Genomic DNA, 16420 nt, shown 5'->3' with positions numbered 1-16420 from the left:
CAGACATAGGCATGGAGTTAGGCTTTGGGGAGAAGTTCCTTCGTTCACCAGTTGTCATTTTTTGACTGAATAGCTTGCTCTGTGTCAGGCTCTGTGCCGGAGACAGAGATGGATAAAGCATACTCTCCATTCTCACAGGGCTTGTGGCATGGTCAGTTACACCAGCTGAGATTCAGTGACCACTTACTTTACATGTGGAATATTCTAAGCATTTTTCAAGTATACTCTTGTTTAAACCTCATGATAACCTATGAGGGAGGTACTGTTATTTTCCACAGGTGAGGACACTGAGGCACAAGGAAGTTAAGTAACTTGGCCAAGGTCATGGCACCTGGGAAGACCTGGGGCTCCAAGCAGTCTTGCTCCAGAACCCCAGCAGTTTAGGACAGTGCTTTGCATATGGAGAGGAGATTTCTCCCACAGCTGTAGGGAGATGGAAAGCAACAGGAAAGTTGTAGCTGAAGTGCATAACTTTGGTGGAAGAAAGCTTTCTTGGGGTGGAGGGAACAGTGTATGGTAATGAGGCAGGCTCTCCTGGGCCACGCAGGCGGTCGGCCTTCCTCCTGACAGCTCTGTGTCTGTGCTGAAGCAGGCAGGAGCCCTGGGAGGTCTGAGGCTCGAATTTGCTGTATAGTCACATCATTCGGGGAGCTTTACAGATACCCCGTGCCAGACCTCACCTCATGACAATTAAATAAGAATCTTTGACGGTGGCTTCTGAGCTTGATGATTTTTAAAAACTCCCCAGATAATTCCAGTGTGCAGATAAGACAGAATCACTGAGTTAAACCGGAATCATCCATCAACATCCACATTCCATTCCTAAAGAAGCTATAACTGGCCCTGGCCGGTTGGCTCAGTGGTAGAGCGTCGGCCTGGCATGCAGGAGTCCCGGGTTCGATTCCCGGCCAGGGCACACAGGAGAGGCGCCCATCTGCTTCTCCACCCCTCCCCCTCTCCTTCCTCTCTGTCTCTCTCTTCCCCTCCCGCAGCCAAGGCTCCATTGGAGTAAAGTTGGCCTGGACGCTGGGGGTGGCTCTATGGGCGCTAGAATGGTTCTGATTGCAACAGAGCGACGCCCCAGATGGGCAGAGCATTGCCCCCTGGTGGGTGTGCCAGGTGGGTCCTGGTCGGGCGCATGCGGGAGTCTGTCTGACTGCCTCCCCGTTTCCAACTTCAGAAAAATACAAAAAAAAAAAAAAGCTATAACCTCCCTTTTTCTCCTCTTCTCAACTGATCTCTGGTGTGTGTGTGTGTGTGTGTGTATACATGTGTGTGCGTGTGTGTATACATGTGTGCGTGTGTGTATACATGTGTGTGTATACATGTGTGTACGTGTGTGTGTACATCAGGATGAGAAGAGCAGCAGCCTGGCCTTGGCTGGGAGGGTGACAGACGTGAGCTCTGTGGATTTGCCTCCCTCCTCAGGGTTCCTCTTTCCACTGGCGCTCCCGGACCCTGGACCCTGGGCCCAGTGCTCTGCTGCCCCAGGGCCTCAAACCCCTCTCCTGGCTTTCCCGTAGCACAGCCTGCTCACCTGGCATTTTCAGACGGAACTGTATCAATAAGTCAAAGGCAATGGAAACAGAGATAGTGAGCCAGTTCCCAAAGGACACGTTCATGCCAGAGTCCTAGTGTAAGTGAGAGGAGCTGGCCTGTGCTCCACACCTTTCACTTGGGGCATGCGTCCTGCTGCCCTGCGGGTGGGGACAGCCCAGCTCACAGTGGTGTGCTGGAGCCTCTTGCTCAAGGTCAGTGGCCTCATCTTTGACTCATTTTGCTTCCCCAAGTGTGGTTTCTCCAGCAGGGCCCTCCCTACCTCATTCCCACCCGGGGGGTATTTGAGGTGCATTTCGTCTTACTGTTCCAGCTGTAAGGGAAGTCTTATTTCTCAGACAACGATCTTAAACCTGAGCAGAGAGAGTGGTGAAGTTGGTATCAGCAACCGTAGTTTCCAAACATGAGAATGATTTACAAAGGAGCCATTTGCACATCCACCAGCACCCAGGCAGGAACCTTGAGGGAGGGCAGCTTCTCTTCCATCTCATGTCCTGTCACCTTTCGCTGCCAGACACTTGACACACACACGGCAGATGGGGCAGGTCTGGTCCTCCTGCAGGTGTTAGACACAGGCCCACTGCCAGCGGATGGGGGTGGAGGGTGGACGGGAATGGCAGACACTTAATGCGACACGACAGCAGGGTTACCTTTTCTGAGTCCTCCCAGAGGGTCTGATGGAGCAGCTGGAGGCACTGAAGGAGGCGCAGAGCAGCCCGGAGTGGGGGCACAGTGGCCTCCTTCCAGGGGGCCAGGGGCAGAGGAGGGTGGAGGGAGAGCAGGGACTTTGGAGGGGAGGAGAGATGGGCACAGGGATGCAAAGACGGAAAATATGACTAGGGAGATAAAGCCAGGCATCGGCCAGGCAGGTTGAGTCACATATTTGGCCAGCTCCAGGACAGCCGATAAGACCATGTTATTTCTGAAGGGAGTTGTTAGGATTCAGCTTTGATTGTATATCAGATCTGAACCAGGGAGCATGCAGGAGGCAAGGCTGTGCTGGGGGCCCCTCGGTGCCCATCAACCCACCTTTGCTGACCCACCTGGGCCCAGGAGAGGGTCCAGCAGCAGTTCTTTGTTTTGTTTCCCTGTAGCTTGTACTTAAGGGAAAAAAGTCTGTAGGTTCATTAGGGATTCTTTTTATTTTTTCCTGAGAGAGGAAAGAGAGAAGGAGAGAAGCATCAACTGTTGTTCCACTTAGTTGTGTACTCATTGATTGCTTCTTATATATGCACTGACCAGGCTCAAACTTGCATCCTAGGGGTCAAACTGATGCTCCCAGGATTGAGCTGGTAACCCCAGGACTGAACCAGAGACCCTAAAATCAGACCAACCCAGGATCAAACCAGTGACCTCGGCTGACATTCCATCCACTGAACCGCTGGCCAGGGCTCACAAGGGATTCTTTTTTTTTTTTTGTATTTTTCTGAAGTTGGAAACGGGGAGGCAGTCACACAGACTCCCGCATGCGCCTGACCGGGATCCACCCGGCATGCCCACCAGGGGGCGATGTTCTGCCCATCTGGGGCGTTGCTCTGCTGCAACCAGAGCCATTCTAGCACCTGAGGCAGAGGCCACAGAGCCATCCTCAGCACCCGGGCAAACTGCTCCAATGGAGCCTTGGCTGCGGGAGGGGAAGAGAGAGACAGAGAGGAAGGAGAGGGGGAGGGGTGGAGAAGCAGATGGGCGCTTCTCCTGTGTGCCCTGGCCGGGATTCGAACCCGGGACTCCTGCATGCCAGGTCGACGCTCTACCTCTGAGCAAACTGGCCAGGGCAGGATTCTTAAAATACTATATGCTACTCATTCGCTTAAGGGGGGTGCCTGCCATACTCTCTGTACCTTGTTAACACCATCCTCCTTGGGAAGAGCCTTATGGTCCCCTCCACTGCCTCCTGTGGCCTTATGAGGCAGGAGGTCAGTTTTAAAGATGAGAGGATGAGGTTCTGAGAGGTCAGGGGCCTGCCTGAGGTCGCACGACTTTAAATGGCAGATCTGAGGTTAGGGCCTGGGTCTCTGACCCTGTCCACTCTCCCATTTGTCATAGCAGGGGACTTAGAGCTGCTGCTTCTGCACAGCCTCCCAACTCAGCTTGCAGGGTTGTCAAGGACAGGCATTGTCCTCTGTGCCTACTGAGGGCAGGGGCCACTTCTGTTTTCTCCCTGTGCCACCCAGCAGATGCTCGGTCCAGGGCTCTGTGGAATGGGGGCGGCTCAGTCACTGTCCCTGCCTGGGGACAGACCCAGCTGTGAGGGAGGCATGCGTATGTGTGTGGCCTGGGAACTTTCTGTTACAGGCACGATTCCCTGTCCTGCCAGGTTTCCACAGTTTGCCTGCTTATCCCTTGTGGCATTTTGAGGGCATGAAGCTCGGCTTAGCTCAGCACAGCCTCCTTGATCTTTTGTTTTGGTCTCCAGGTAGCAAGAGCTGTGACAAGGCTCAGCTATGGGAGCCAGCCTGGAGTCTCAAGCACAAATGTGCCTGCAGCCCAGCTGGGGAGGCTGAGGTGGGCTCCCAAGGGCTGCACCGAGGCTAAGGCCCTAGGGCTGGGGCACTGCCACTGCCTCTTACCTAGCACCCCAGGTGCCACTGTAAGGAGGTATTCTGAAGGTGCCAGCTTTACACCTCCGGGCTGGAATCCCTTAGCGATGGAAGCAGAGAAGCTGGAGGGTCCTGAAAAGTCTGGCAGCTGGGCAGGAGGAGGCTGTCCGGGTCAGAGGGGATGGCCTGCCATGTGTAAGCTCTGCAGTGTATCCCAGTCCGCGCAGGATACGGGGCTCCCTGGTGCATTTCTAAGTTGCTAAGGAGGCCAGAGAGCTCGGGCCCTGGGCTGTCTGGCTGGGGAACTTCAGTGTCATGGGGTCCAGCCCACGGAGGCAGCTCCGTGCCAGGAAGCTCACTCAGGACCCCGTGCCGCTTTCCTGGGCCCAGACCCCTCTGGCTCTCAGTCCCCTTTTAGATGGTGAGCACTACAAGTATGTTTTAAATAATTTTGCCTCTAGCTGGCCCATAGGCATAAAATAAGTTGGCTAGTCAATAGTGCAAATGGTTAGTGAAGGGAGTTAGACTAACTTTAGGGAAGTAATTTTCTCTAAGAACTGCCCACTCTGATTTTTCTATTATAGATTATTTAAGTGTCCACAGATATAGGAAGGAGGATGGATGGCTGTCTGTAGTGGGAGGGGGCTGGTCCCATCTGCACAGGTGGGAAAAGAGTCACCTGGGGCACAAGGTCACCAGCTGCGGCATTGTAATGTGACAGGAACAAGCAGTGGACTGTGCCCCACCTATGCCAGAATCTGTGATTTTTTTTTGTATTTTTCTGAAGCTGGAAATGGGGAGAGACAGTCAGACAGACTCCTGCATGCGCCCGACCAGGATCCACCCGGTACGCCCACCAGGGGCGACGCTCTGCCCACCAGGGGGGATGCTCTGCCCCTCCAGGGCTTCGCTTTGCCGCAACCAGAGCCACTCTAGCACCTGGGGCAGAGGCCAAGGAGCCATCCCCAGCGCCCGGACCATCTTTGCTCCAATGGAGCCTTGGCTGCGGGAGGGGAAGAGAGAGACAGAGAGGAAGGAGGGGGGGGGTAGAGAAACAAATGGGCGCCTCTCCTATGTGCCCTAGCCGGGAATCGAACCCGGGTCCTCCGCATGCCAGGCTGACGCTCTACCACTGAGCCAACCGGCCAGGGCCCAGAATCTGTGATGTTTAAACGAGGTTGGGGTCCTCCTTCCCTGCCATAGGGCAGAATAGCTTCAGTCCCCACCCGGGATAGATACTAGGCCTTGCAACATAAGTCCCTCACCACCACCAGACATTTGAGGGCCATCAGAAAGTCAAAGGATTACTACTCTGGTTTCATAAAAGAATTCTAGAACCTCACATCCTACATTCCACGGTCACAGGCTGAAAGAGGTAAGGTAGCTCTGGAATGCCTTGTGAACTCAATGCCTCTGTTTGTAACAGTGAACATTGGAATCAATCCGAACGTCCAGCTGTAGAAACGGAAGCCTAAGTGTGCTCCCTTTGTACCATGGACTAGATGCAGCCAGAATAATGTCGCTGACCTATAACCTGAAAAGATGTTTACAGCATGTCATCAAGAAAAGCATATTATGGCATAGTATCTGGGAGGCCATTTTAAAATATAGATATGTATATTATCTATATGCATGCATATTAAAGGAATTAATATGAAATATTAAAGGAAATAATTAATTAGAAAGGCCATTAACAGTGATTAGTTCTAGATAGTGAGACTTTATTTTATTTTATTTGTCAATATATTTTTATTTCCTAAATTGGATTTCTAGTGTTAAAGGGCCAGTGTCCTGTCACTTCCTTGGTCCACAGAGGCCTAGCTCTGATTGGCAAATGTGCACAGAATGGGTCAGACCAGGGGAAGGACTCCCAACTGTTTATTTATTATTATTATTATTTGTTGATTTTAGAGAAGAAAGGAGAGAGCAAATGAGAGAGAGACAGAAACATTGATCTGTTCCTGTATGTGCCCTGGCTATGGATCAAACCGGCAACCTCTGTGCTTCCGGACAGTGCCAACCAAGCGATCTGGCCAGAGCCCCAACTCTTGAATGTACTGTGGTCACAGAGTTGTTTAATAAAACTTTGTTGATGGTGGGTCTACTTTGTGCCCAGCCCAGGGTGGTCCTGAGCCTGAAAGAGCTTCTGCTCTAATTTAGGAGGTCAGACCATATTCATTCGTCATCTAACACATAGAGCACCCTGTAGGTGCTGTGCTAAGTACTGCATTTATGGGAGTGAACAGACATTTTCACAGGCTACGGAGCATGAGCTGTGATACAGGACTGGTGTAAAAGTGTGATGTGATTTGAATGGGGACCGAGGGGACTGGCAGAGAAGGGGCCTTTGGGCTGGGACTTGAGGATCAGCAGGCCGTTGGTGAAGGGGATGAGGGCATGGCCTGTGGGAGAGAGGAGAGCTGAGGTTCCTCTTACTGTCCAGGTGTTCCCAAGTCTATATACTTGGCTTCTGTCCCCATTGAACCACCCATGTGCAGCGTGGCCTTGGGAAGCTTATTTAACTTCTCTAAGCCTCAGTTTTCCCACCCACAAAGTGAAAATCCTATCTTCTCTCCACCGTCCAGCCATCTCCCCTCTAGTCAGGCTGCCCAGGTTGTTGCTTCTCCCAGCTGTCCAGGTTGTTGCTTCTCCCAGCTGCCCAGGTTGTTGCTTCTCCCAGCTGCCCAGGTTGTTGCTTCTCCCAGCTGCCCAGGTTGTTGCTTCTCCCAGCTGCCCAGGTTGTTGATTCTCCCAGCTGCCCAGGTTGTTGATTCTCCCAGCTGTCCAGGTTGTTGCTTCTCCCAGCTCTGACACGGTCTGGGGGTTCCGTTGCTCCTGCCTCTGAGCAGCTCAAACAACGTTAGCAGTTATATCAGGGTAACACACCTAATTCCTGTGCGGCTCCTGTAAAGGCCATCGCTGTCCTTCAGTAGGGCAGTTTGGAGAGAAGTGAATAAAATATTACTAAGAGGAAAAACATTGTGAATCAGGGAAGATTCTGGCTAAATAATCTCATAGGATTCTTGCTGAAAGCAGGCCCAGGAGATCAGACATCACCTGGGAGATGGTGAAGGACAGGAACCTTCACCATCAAGGTAGATGTCATGGAAGATCGAATATTGAGGGGGAGGGTTCTGGCTTATTAAAAACAAAATTGAACTGAGTAAATTTTAAAGATCTTATTGGCTTTATTTAAATATTCATGAATTGGGCAGCATGCTCTCTAACATACAGAAAGGAGCTCCAGGAAGCTGTACAAATGAAAGACATAGACAGGGAGTGGAAACAAGGAATTTGCACTAGCAGAAAAGTAGCTTGGTGCCTGACCTGTGGTGGCACAGTGGGTAAAGTGTCGACCTGGAACGCTGAGGTCGCCAGTTCAAAACCCTGCACTTGTCTGGTCAAGGCACATATGGGAGTTGATGCTTCCTGCTCTTCCCCCCTTCTCTCTCTCTCTCTCTCTCTCTCTCTCTCTCTTACTCTCTCCTCTCTAAAATGAATAAATAAAAAAATTGAAAAAAAAAAAGCAGGTTGGTTATTGCAAGGTTACTGTCCCTTCAGGCACATCCAGGGTCTACCAGGCAGGTGACCTAACTAGTGAGGATCAGGCGATTCCTGATTGACTGGTTTAAAATTTCATTTCTGGGAGAGCCGAAACTAATTAAGTCTTGGTTTGGTGACATGGGGCTTAGCATAAGTGACTCTGTTTTGGGCCTGTTAACAGACCAAACCGGCTCAGCGAATTTCTTGCCAAAATGGACAATGAGAAATGAACATGGAAGTGCAAAAGTCAGGCCTGGTTGAAAAATTCAAGGGAGCCAGAGTAGAGTTAGAGAATCTGAGGCTCCTTTTTCTCATCTGCAAAATGGGTCATTGTGAAGAAGCATCTAGCACAGGGCCTCAAATATCAGTTCCCAGAAACAGCCTACTTTGCTGGGCCATTTAGACAAGGTACAAAATCTCCCTGGGCCTTAATTTCCTTCTGTGTTACATAGAGGTTATAATACCCCATGGAATGACTTTGCTTCTTAAAAGCCCAATGCAAAGGGTTTCCTTGTCTGGGCAGTCAGGGGCAGAGGGCGGCTATCCCTTCTGCCTATGCTGCTGGCTGTGCTGTTGGCCTTGGCCATTGCAAAGCTGCTACTAATGTGAGAAAGGCAGTTTCCAACAATTGGCCCCTTTCTTCCTAGCCATTACTGGTAGGGAAATGGGGGCTCAGCTCACAGGGAAAGAGCCAAGAACTGACAGAGGCAGCCGCTTTCAGTCCCCACTCCAGTAGTGCCCCCACCTGCAAGGGGCAGGGAAGAGCTGTGGCCAAAAGCTGTATATTGTGACATTGACTTACCAATGAGCTCAGGAGAAAGCAGAAGGAGGTGGGAGGAGCTGGGATTGTTGATCTTGCTTTTCCTCCCCTCCCAGGAATAACTTCTGCTCAGAACCCTACATTCTGGAAACACCCTTGTCCCTGTTTCTTTGCCTGCCTGACCTTCCAAGCTTGCCTTGGGCTCTGGGTCCCTCCTTGCCACCTGCTGTCCTCCCATTTCTCATGTAGGTTCCTGCAGCAATACCAGTAATTACCAACCCACAAGCCATCCTGCAGCCAGTCTTCTAACTGGGGACCCAGCTCCCAGCCACAGCCCAGCCTAGTTACTCCCTCCCAGCGGCCCAGAATGGCTTTTTCTGCCCACAATGTGTATGTGCCAGGTACAATGTTACACCCTAGGCCTTCAAAAACAAAGACTCTGCCCTCGGGAACTTAAATTGAGTGTCCTGTGCTCCTAAGTGTAGAAAGGGACTGGGCCCCTGACCTAACAAACAACTGGGCCCTTAGGGAGCTCAGAGTCAGGTCACCCCAAGGTGCTAAAGGAGGTTGAACTCCTGGGCAGGATTTGGCACAGGGATTCTTGCACATCACTCCTCTAGTCTAACTGAGTGTCCTCCCTCTCAACGTCAGCCTGGCTGCCCAGGGGCTGGGTGATCTGGGCCAGAGTTGCTTCCTTCCACTGTGTCTGTTTCCTCAACTTCCTCCCAGCTATGATGGTCTCTCTGCTATGATCTGTACAGCCCCTGGCCAGGAATGCATGGAAATGGGTTCCCCAAGGGACCTTCCAGTTGGTCCTCTCAGCTCTGTGCAGAGGCTACATCCAGGGCTTCTGAACTGTGAGTGGTGGTGATGGGCTTGGGAGCTGTATGCAGTGCCTTCAGAAGTCTTGAGGCTCAACACCATGTCCCTTTCCACATGATTTTATATCCAGGCCATTTCAGTAGAAAACTCAGGCTGAGATGCTGCTGGCCAAGTTTTGTAGCTGGCATTTGCATGCTCAGAGGTAGACCTGTCCTCAAGGTGGAGTGGTACTCGGCCGGTGTGCTTGGTGCAGGCGCCAGACTGGCAACAGGGCGCAAAGGGCCCTACGCTGGTTGGGCGTGTGTTGCTGGAGCATGTCGCTGGCATGTGACATGCAGTCATTGCTTTCTCATGGCCTCCCTGCAGGATACCCTGTTTTACAGGGGAGAAAGCCTGTGTTTAGAGATCCTGCCTAGGGCAACACAGTCAGTGCCTAGAAAAGCCAGACTCATCTTTCTTACTCCAAAGCTCTGTTCAGCTTCTTAACCTCCTCTCCCTGCCTAGTAGCACATGAAGTATATATAGATCTGGGGCTGTTCACCTGAAGAAAGAGGTGGTGGTGTTTGCTGGGCTATAACTTTCAGAAGTGTTGTTCTCATGGACATTAAGGGACAGGTCTGTTCTGCATTGTGACCCAGAGCAGAACCAAGAGGCATGGAAGTTTCCTGAACCAATGTGAGAACATCTCCAGGAAACCCTTTTTTTCACGGCAGGTCAGCAAGAACATGCTTTTTGTGGGGGCCTTAGAGAGCTCAGAGGTTGCATGACTCCTGCCATGTGCTCCTAGCTTCTATTAGAAGTGGTGTCCCTGGGCTGGGCAGCGGGCTGGGCAGTTCCTGGTTGGGCGGCCCAGAGAGCTGTGAGCAGCCTGGTCAGGGAAGCCAGACACTCCTGGGCCCCAGGGAGCTTGCAAGAAAAGTGTTTTCTCTCTCCCATAACTAAGATGACCCCTGACAGCTGGCAGGTGGAGGCATGCCAGGCTGCAGGGCCACACAGGTGCTGGAGTCAGCCAGCCCATCCTCATTTCCTGGTTCCAGCACTTCCTAGCTGTGTGACCTTGGACAAGTTACCTAACCTCTCTGCTTTTCATTTTCCTCATTTATAAAATGGGGATAATAGTACTCAGCTCACATGGCTATTGTGAGGATTAAAAAATGCAACATAAAGAGTTTAAGTCATCAAGCTTGACCAGGTGGTGGCGCAGTGGATAGAACATCGAACTGGGATGCGGAGGACCCAGGTTTGAAACCCTGAGGTCACCAGCTTAAGTGTGGGCTCACCAGCTTGAGCGCGGGGTCACTGCTTGAGCAAGGGGTCACTCGCTCTCCTGCAGCCCCCCAGTCAAGGCACACATGAGAGAGCAATCAATGAACAACTAAGGAGACTAAGGAGCAGCAACGAAGAATTGATGCTTCTCAACTCTTTTCCTTCCTGTTTGTCTGTCCTTGTCTCTCCCTCTCTCTGTCTCTGTCACACACACAAAAAAGTTTAAGTCATCAAGCACTCAATACATATTAAACAAAAACAATAACAAAATAACAACAACAAAAAGTCAACAAAATTTGACCCAACACAGAGATCCTGAAGGCCCAAATTCCTGAAAACTCCTATCCTGCAGGGAACATCTTGAGCTGCAGCAGGAGAAGAGGCCCCTGGGAACTCCCCTGGGTGCTGAGTCACCTGCCAGTTCATGCTGAAGCTTTTGGGTTGCTTTCTCCTGCCCATCCCCATCTAACCCAGCTGGGAATGGACACTGTGGAGCTCGCTATGAAGCAGCAAACCAGGACCCCGGCTCGGCTACTTAATGGCTGTATGCCTTTGTGTGTCAATCTTTTCTGAACCTCAGTTTCTTCATCTGTAAAGTGGGCAGAAGGGCACTTGTGCTGCTCTATCCCTAGGGCTCTGGGGAGGATCAAATGGAAGTGCTTTATAAACTAGAGTGACATGCACATATGAGGAACTAACCTGAGCTAGTGACCTCCCCATCCCTTTTCCCCGGAAGAGTTAGGGAGGTAAGTACATCCCAGTTACCAAACCCAGGGGAGAAAAGTGTATCTGTATTGAGAGATTCAGTTGAGGAGGCTCTTTACAAAGGGTGTAAAGCATAGCCAAGCATGGGCTCTCCTTACCCCCTTCCAGGCACTACCCACTCCTTACCGCAGGGCTTTAAGGCATGGGCAGGGAAAGATACTGCACTGAAGGTCAGGGCTCGGTGTCCAGTCAGCCTGGAAGTGGGAGTAGGAAGGTCCAGGCAGCCTCTTTTGAAAGCTCTGGGGCAGCAGGATCACTGGAGCTCCCGGTCAACTCAGCAGTTCTAGAGAGCAGTTAGATAAGGGGATACAGCCCATTGCCTTTGACGGAGCAATCACCTTGCTCCTCGGCATACATCCAAAGACAGTGTCAGACCAGCCCTTACAGACAGATGGAGGCCACCTGGGTGTCCATTGCTGGCAGAGTAGAGAGGTAGAGTGTGGTGGGACACAGGATGGTGTTCTAGGCAGCAGTCAAAAACAGATCAGACGTACACAGGGCCTTGTGGGTGGATTGTAAAATATGGTGCAGTCATCAGCACGAATAGTATTGGGCACTGATACCTTTCCCCACGGAAAGGAACCAGACTTCGATGGCTGATATCAGGGATATCAGGACTGTGACGGCCCGAGGTGAGCCTTATTGAAAAGTAAGGAAGTGTATCCAAAACTGCCGAGGGCATGACAAGAGTCACTGGAGCCAGATCGAAGGGGCTCCTACTGGCCTACTCTGGGACACTTTGAGCACCAAGATAATTAAATACAATAATGAATTTCAAGGAACATAAGAGTCCATGTTGACAATAAACAGATAGTGGGAGAGAAGGGAAGGTTCTCACTTAGAGTAATGCTAAGGAGCTGCTGAAGTTGGAACATCATCATTTTGTAAACATCACAAAGAGTAGATCGGGCAAGAATCATCAGTGGAGGCCCTGGCCGGTTGGCTCAGTGGTAGAGCGTCAGCCTGGCGTGCAGGAGTCCCGGGTTTGATTCCTGGCCAGGGCACACAGGAGAGGCGCCCATCTGCTTCTCCACCCCTCCCCCTCTCCTTTCTCTCTGCCTCTCTTTTCCCTTCCCGCAGCCAAGGCTCCATTGGAGCAAAGTTGGCCCTGGCGCTGGGGATGGCTCTGTGGCCTCTGCCTCAGGCACTAGAGTGGCTCTGGTTGTGGCAGAGCGATGCCCCAGATGGGCAGAGCATCGCCCCCTGGTGGGCATGCTCGGTGGATCCCGCTCAGGCGCATGCGGGAGGCTGTCTGACTGTCTCTCCCCGTTTCCAACTTCAGAAAAATACAAAAAAAAAAAAAAGAATCATCAGTGGATGTTAAACCTGGGGGCAGTGGGTGCTGATGTTGGGGTGGAGCAGGATATTTGCATGCTCCATCTTGGAGAAATAAGATGTCCCCATCTTGTTTCTCCACTTACCTGTTGGGGACACATGGCTGATGTGCACAATGTTTGCAATTCTCTCAGTTCTGCCCAGAAGTGGAATTACAGGGATAAGTGGACCTCCTGTGTTTAACTTTATTTTTTAGGATGTGTCCTGCATGTGGGTGGAATGTCCTGGTGGGCCCCGATGGCCGCTTACCCAGGGCTAGGCATCAGGAGCTGAGCCCATGTGCTGTGGGTGGTGGAGAACTGCTTCCACCAAGTGTCAGTGTCTTCCTGTTCCATCATCCTTCTTGGCTCCCGGCCCTCTAATCGGTCCTTCTCTCCCGAACAGATGTGCCTGTGGAGAAGCTGGCCGCCATGCCCGCCTTGCGCAGCATCAACCTCCGCTTCAACCCGCTGAGTGCCGAGGTGCGCGTCATCGCCCCGCCACTCATCAAGTTTGACATGCTCATGTCCCCAGAGGGCGCACGGCCCCCCCCACCTTAGGCTTCCCCTCTCATGCCCACCCAGCAAGGGACTGGGGCCATTTGGCCTGGCACCCAAAGGGGAGGGAGTCCCGAGGGTCTTTGGGAGGCCAAGCTTGGGGGGCTGGGGATGGGTGGGCCAAACACCACATGGTGGGAAGGGGTGCAGCAGGCCAGGATAGATAGCTTAGAACAGTAGTGGAATGCCCAGAGGGAGGAGGTGAGATGGGGTCTAGAGCCTGGACTCTGGCCATTCATAGCCTCTGCAAACTTGGGCAGACCCTCACCCTCTCTCAGTCTTACAGTTTGGCAGTGGGCCTTCACCTCCTGTGGGCTCCTTGGAAGCTTTTTAGGGAACACATGCCTCCAGGTTATCCTCAAACCCTCAGTACTTTCTGAGCTCACAGCTGAGCATCGCTGAGCACCTGGGCCCCTTCTGGTTGAAGCCTCGCTTCTAGTACTGAGAGCCAGTCGCTGCCCTGAGAGGAACAGAAGACGACCTGCCTCTATTTATTGCTTCCTGAGAACCACCCCGCGGAGGCCCTTCACAGTGCCCCATCCTCAGCCCCGTGGGTCCCTGATTGGTGGGAGCCTGCACCAGGAATTGTGGGAAAGCTGCAGCAAGGCTGACAACGTTTATACAGGAGCCCAAGGACCATCAGGCCAGGAAACGGGAGCATATCAAGTTGGCTCTGTCCCTCCTCATGGTTAAGAAATTGCTGGGGTGGGAAGTTCTGAGTGCTTCCTCCCTCCCTCAGGAGTGACCAGCTGTGTCTGGCATCACCCCTTGAGCTGCTGGAGAGTGGCCCAGAGAAAAATAAAGCCATCTGTGCCTGTGCCTCCCTCACAGTCCCTCTTGCTGCAGTCTGGCGACCTTGTCATTGGTTCACCTGGAGGCAGAAGGCATTGTGGACCATTGGATTTGTAGCCGATCAGCTCCCAGGCCACCACCCAAAGCCCTGATGACCTAGTCATTACTAGGTTTTCAACCTGGAGTTGAGGGTCTGGCCAGGCAGTAGGGTGACCTACCGTCCATGTGTGCTTGGGACATAGAACTTCCAGTGCTAACACAGGAACAGGACTGGCAAACCGGGACAACCAAAGGCTCTACCAGCTGAAGGCCTGGGGCTCTTGCTTCCTGTGACAATACCTGTGGTTTGGAGAAACCCTGACCTCTTGATCCTGCAGGTATCGACCTCCCACCTTCTCATCTGTGGAGCAAGCAGATCAGAGCCCACCTGGTCTGGACTTTTGAGTCTGTGGGAGACACCTGAGACCCCAAGGCATGGGGCAAATCAGGCCATCCTAATCCTACATCTGTGGACCAGTGGCCACTCTTCTACAACTAGGGTTAAACTGTTCAGAGCTCAAACCACCAGTCAGAGCACTAACCCTTTCTCAGCCTGCGCCCATTCCCTCCCTCTTCCTGTCCGGAGGCTGCGCCTGCTCAGGCCTCCAGTCTCTTGGCAAGAACCTGACAGGTTGGGAAATTGTAGGCCTGTCACTGAGCACATGAGAACTTGGGTGTCCTAAGGGATGCCTTGTTCACTCTGCTCACCTCCAAGGCCTGGTTGGTTAGGCCCTGGGAAAAAGGATTTTCAAGGTAAGGATGCCAGATGAGATCTCTAGGGCCACTGAGTTCAGCTCGGGACAAGTGAGGGCTGCAAGCTAGCCCAGCCTGGCCTGGCCCCACTCACCCTGTGTCCTGCACTGGGGTTCCCCCTGTTGAAGAAGAGGTGCATTTACCTTATATGCAAAAAGGCATTGTATGGCCAGAGCCTTGCAACTCCGTGCGGCCTGTGAGCTGGCAGCATCAGTATCCGTGGGAGCTTGTTAGAAATGCAGGACTCCAGAACTTTCCCCAGACCTCTGGGATCAGAACCCACACTCAAAAGGGTCCCCAGGCAATTCCTACAAGCACTTGACCCCATGAGAAGCAGGTGGGTGGACTTTCTCAGCTTTCCCCCAACACCCAAGTCTGTGCCCATCTCCCTCCCTAAAGCAGCCCCCTCCACACACACCCCCTGAGCCTCTTAGATCTTTTCAGAGTCTGTGGCACTTCCAGCGAAAGGAGTGACCTTGGAGTCACCAGGAGATGAGGGTTGGGTTTGCCTGGCTCTCTGGCCTGCCTTTCTGGTTAACCCCAAATGCCAAGCTGCTCCTTCCTCAGGTTCTCATCTCAAGCCCTTCAAAGGGGTTGTTTCTGGAAGCTGTTTTCTCCTCTGATTGGAGAGTTTGCCCTGGCGTCTCTGGGAAGGCGTGGGCCGCAGAGACACCCAGATCAGAGCCCACAGTGTGAGCCCTTAGCTTCAGTCTGCAATAAAGGACGCATTGGTTTCACCTGCCTGGTTGACGTTTGATTCATTCTCACCACACAGGCCTCCTGTAGCCTGGGTGTCAAAACAGCCCCCTGAGAAGAGGAGGTGCTACTTCTCTGGTTGAAAGCTAGACAGAGGTGATACTGAGTCACAGAAGGCCAGGGGCAGGTGCAGCCAAGAGGAATTGATGTGTGCCCTAAAGCTTTGCCGCTGCAGAGCAGCTGAGTGTCAGCCCTGGGAGACCTCTATACCTCGGAAAGGATGAAGGAACGTGTTGTCCCCCAATTTTTCCCCTGATGCCAGAAATTACACCCTTAGCAATTCATTCCTCAGGGTCCATGGTTCTCAAAGAAGAGTCTGTGGACCAGCAGCATTGACGTCACCAGGGAGCTGGTAAGATATGCAAAAGCTCAGTACCTCCCCGGATGCACAGAAGCGGACACTCTGGGACCAGCACCCCAGGTATCCTGATGCAAGTCAGCGACTGCTCCTGGCTTCAAGGTTCAAGTCAGTTTTTGTTTTCTAAATCTGAAAGGCCAACCTGAGTATGTCTTGAGTTTTAGGCCAGACACTCTATTATTTTCATTTAACAAACACAGAGCTCAGTGGTACCGGGCAGTGTCTAAGCGCATTTGAGAGACACATTTGTAATCTCTGACAGCCCTAGCCAGCTCTGTGAGCAGGACAAGTCCCTTTCCTGCTCTGGCCCCGTTTCCTATCTGTAAGGGAGGGCAATGCCCAGGGAGAACCTGGCCAAGGTCAGACCCTAGTCAGCTGCCCCCAGAGAGCTGCCCACTTTTCTCAACCGGCTTCAACACCTTCCCAAAGACCTGCTCTTTCTGACACTGGAGACTGACCTGAACTGCACCTTGGGCTAGGATCCCTCGCCAGCACCCAGGTTCAGGACCCGAGCCAGAGCTTCAGTTCTTCAGTGTGCCCCCAGCCCTTCCTCAGAATCCCCTTCTCTTGGGTTCTCCAGGGCGGTGGTTTTTAACCG

General features: G+C 52.3%; 1 protein-coding gene across 3 annotated transcripts in view; it reads left to right on the top strand.

The window, feature by feature from the left end:
* The window catches only part of LRRC20 (leucine rich repeat containing 20), an 85437-nt gene extending 69992 nt beyond the window's left edge, over positions 1-15445 (top strand). For all 3 annotated transcript variants that reach the window (XM_066243254.1, XM_066243252.1, XM_066243253.1), the window contains one exon: positions 12973-15445. In XM_066243254.1, coding sequence (XP_066099351.1) covers positions 12973-13127 — 155 coding nt within the window. In that variant the 3' untranslated portion in view covers positions 13128-15445. The remainder of the gene's footprint in view (positions 1-12972) is intronic.
* The last annotated feature ends 975 nt before the right edge of the window (positions 15446-16420 follow it).

Source organism: Saccopteryx bilineata, chromosome 9 (assembly GCF_036850765.1).
Source record: "Saccopteryx bilineata isolate mSacBil1 chromosome 9, mSacBil1_pri_phased_curated, whole genome shotgun sequence".
Lineage (NCBI taxonomy): Eukaryota > Metazoa > Chordata > Mammalia > Chiroptera > Emballonuridae > Saccopteryx > Saccopteryx bilineata.
The sequence above is the reverse complement of the archived record's forward strand: the minus strand, read 5'-3'. Positions and strand labels throughout refer to the sequence as shown.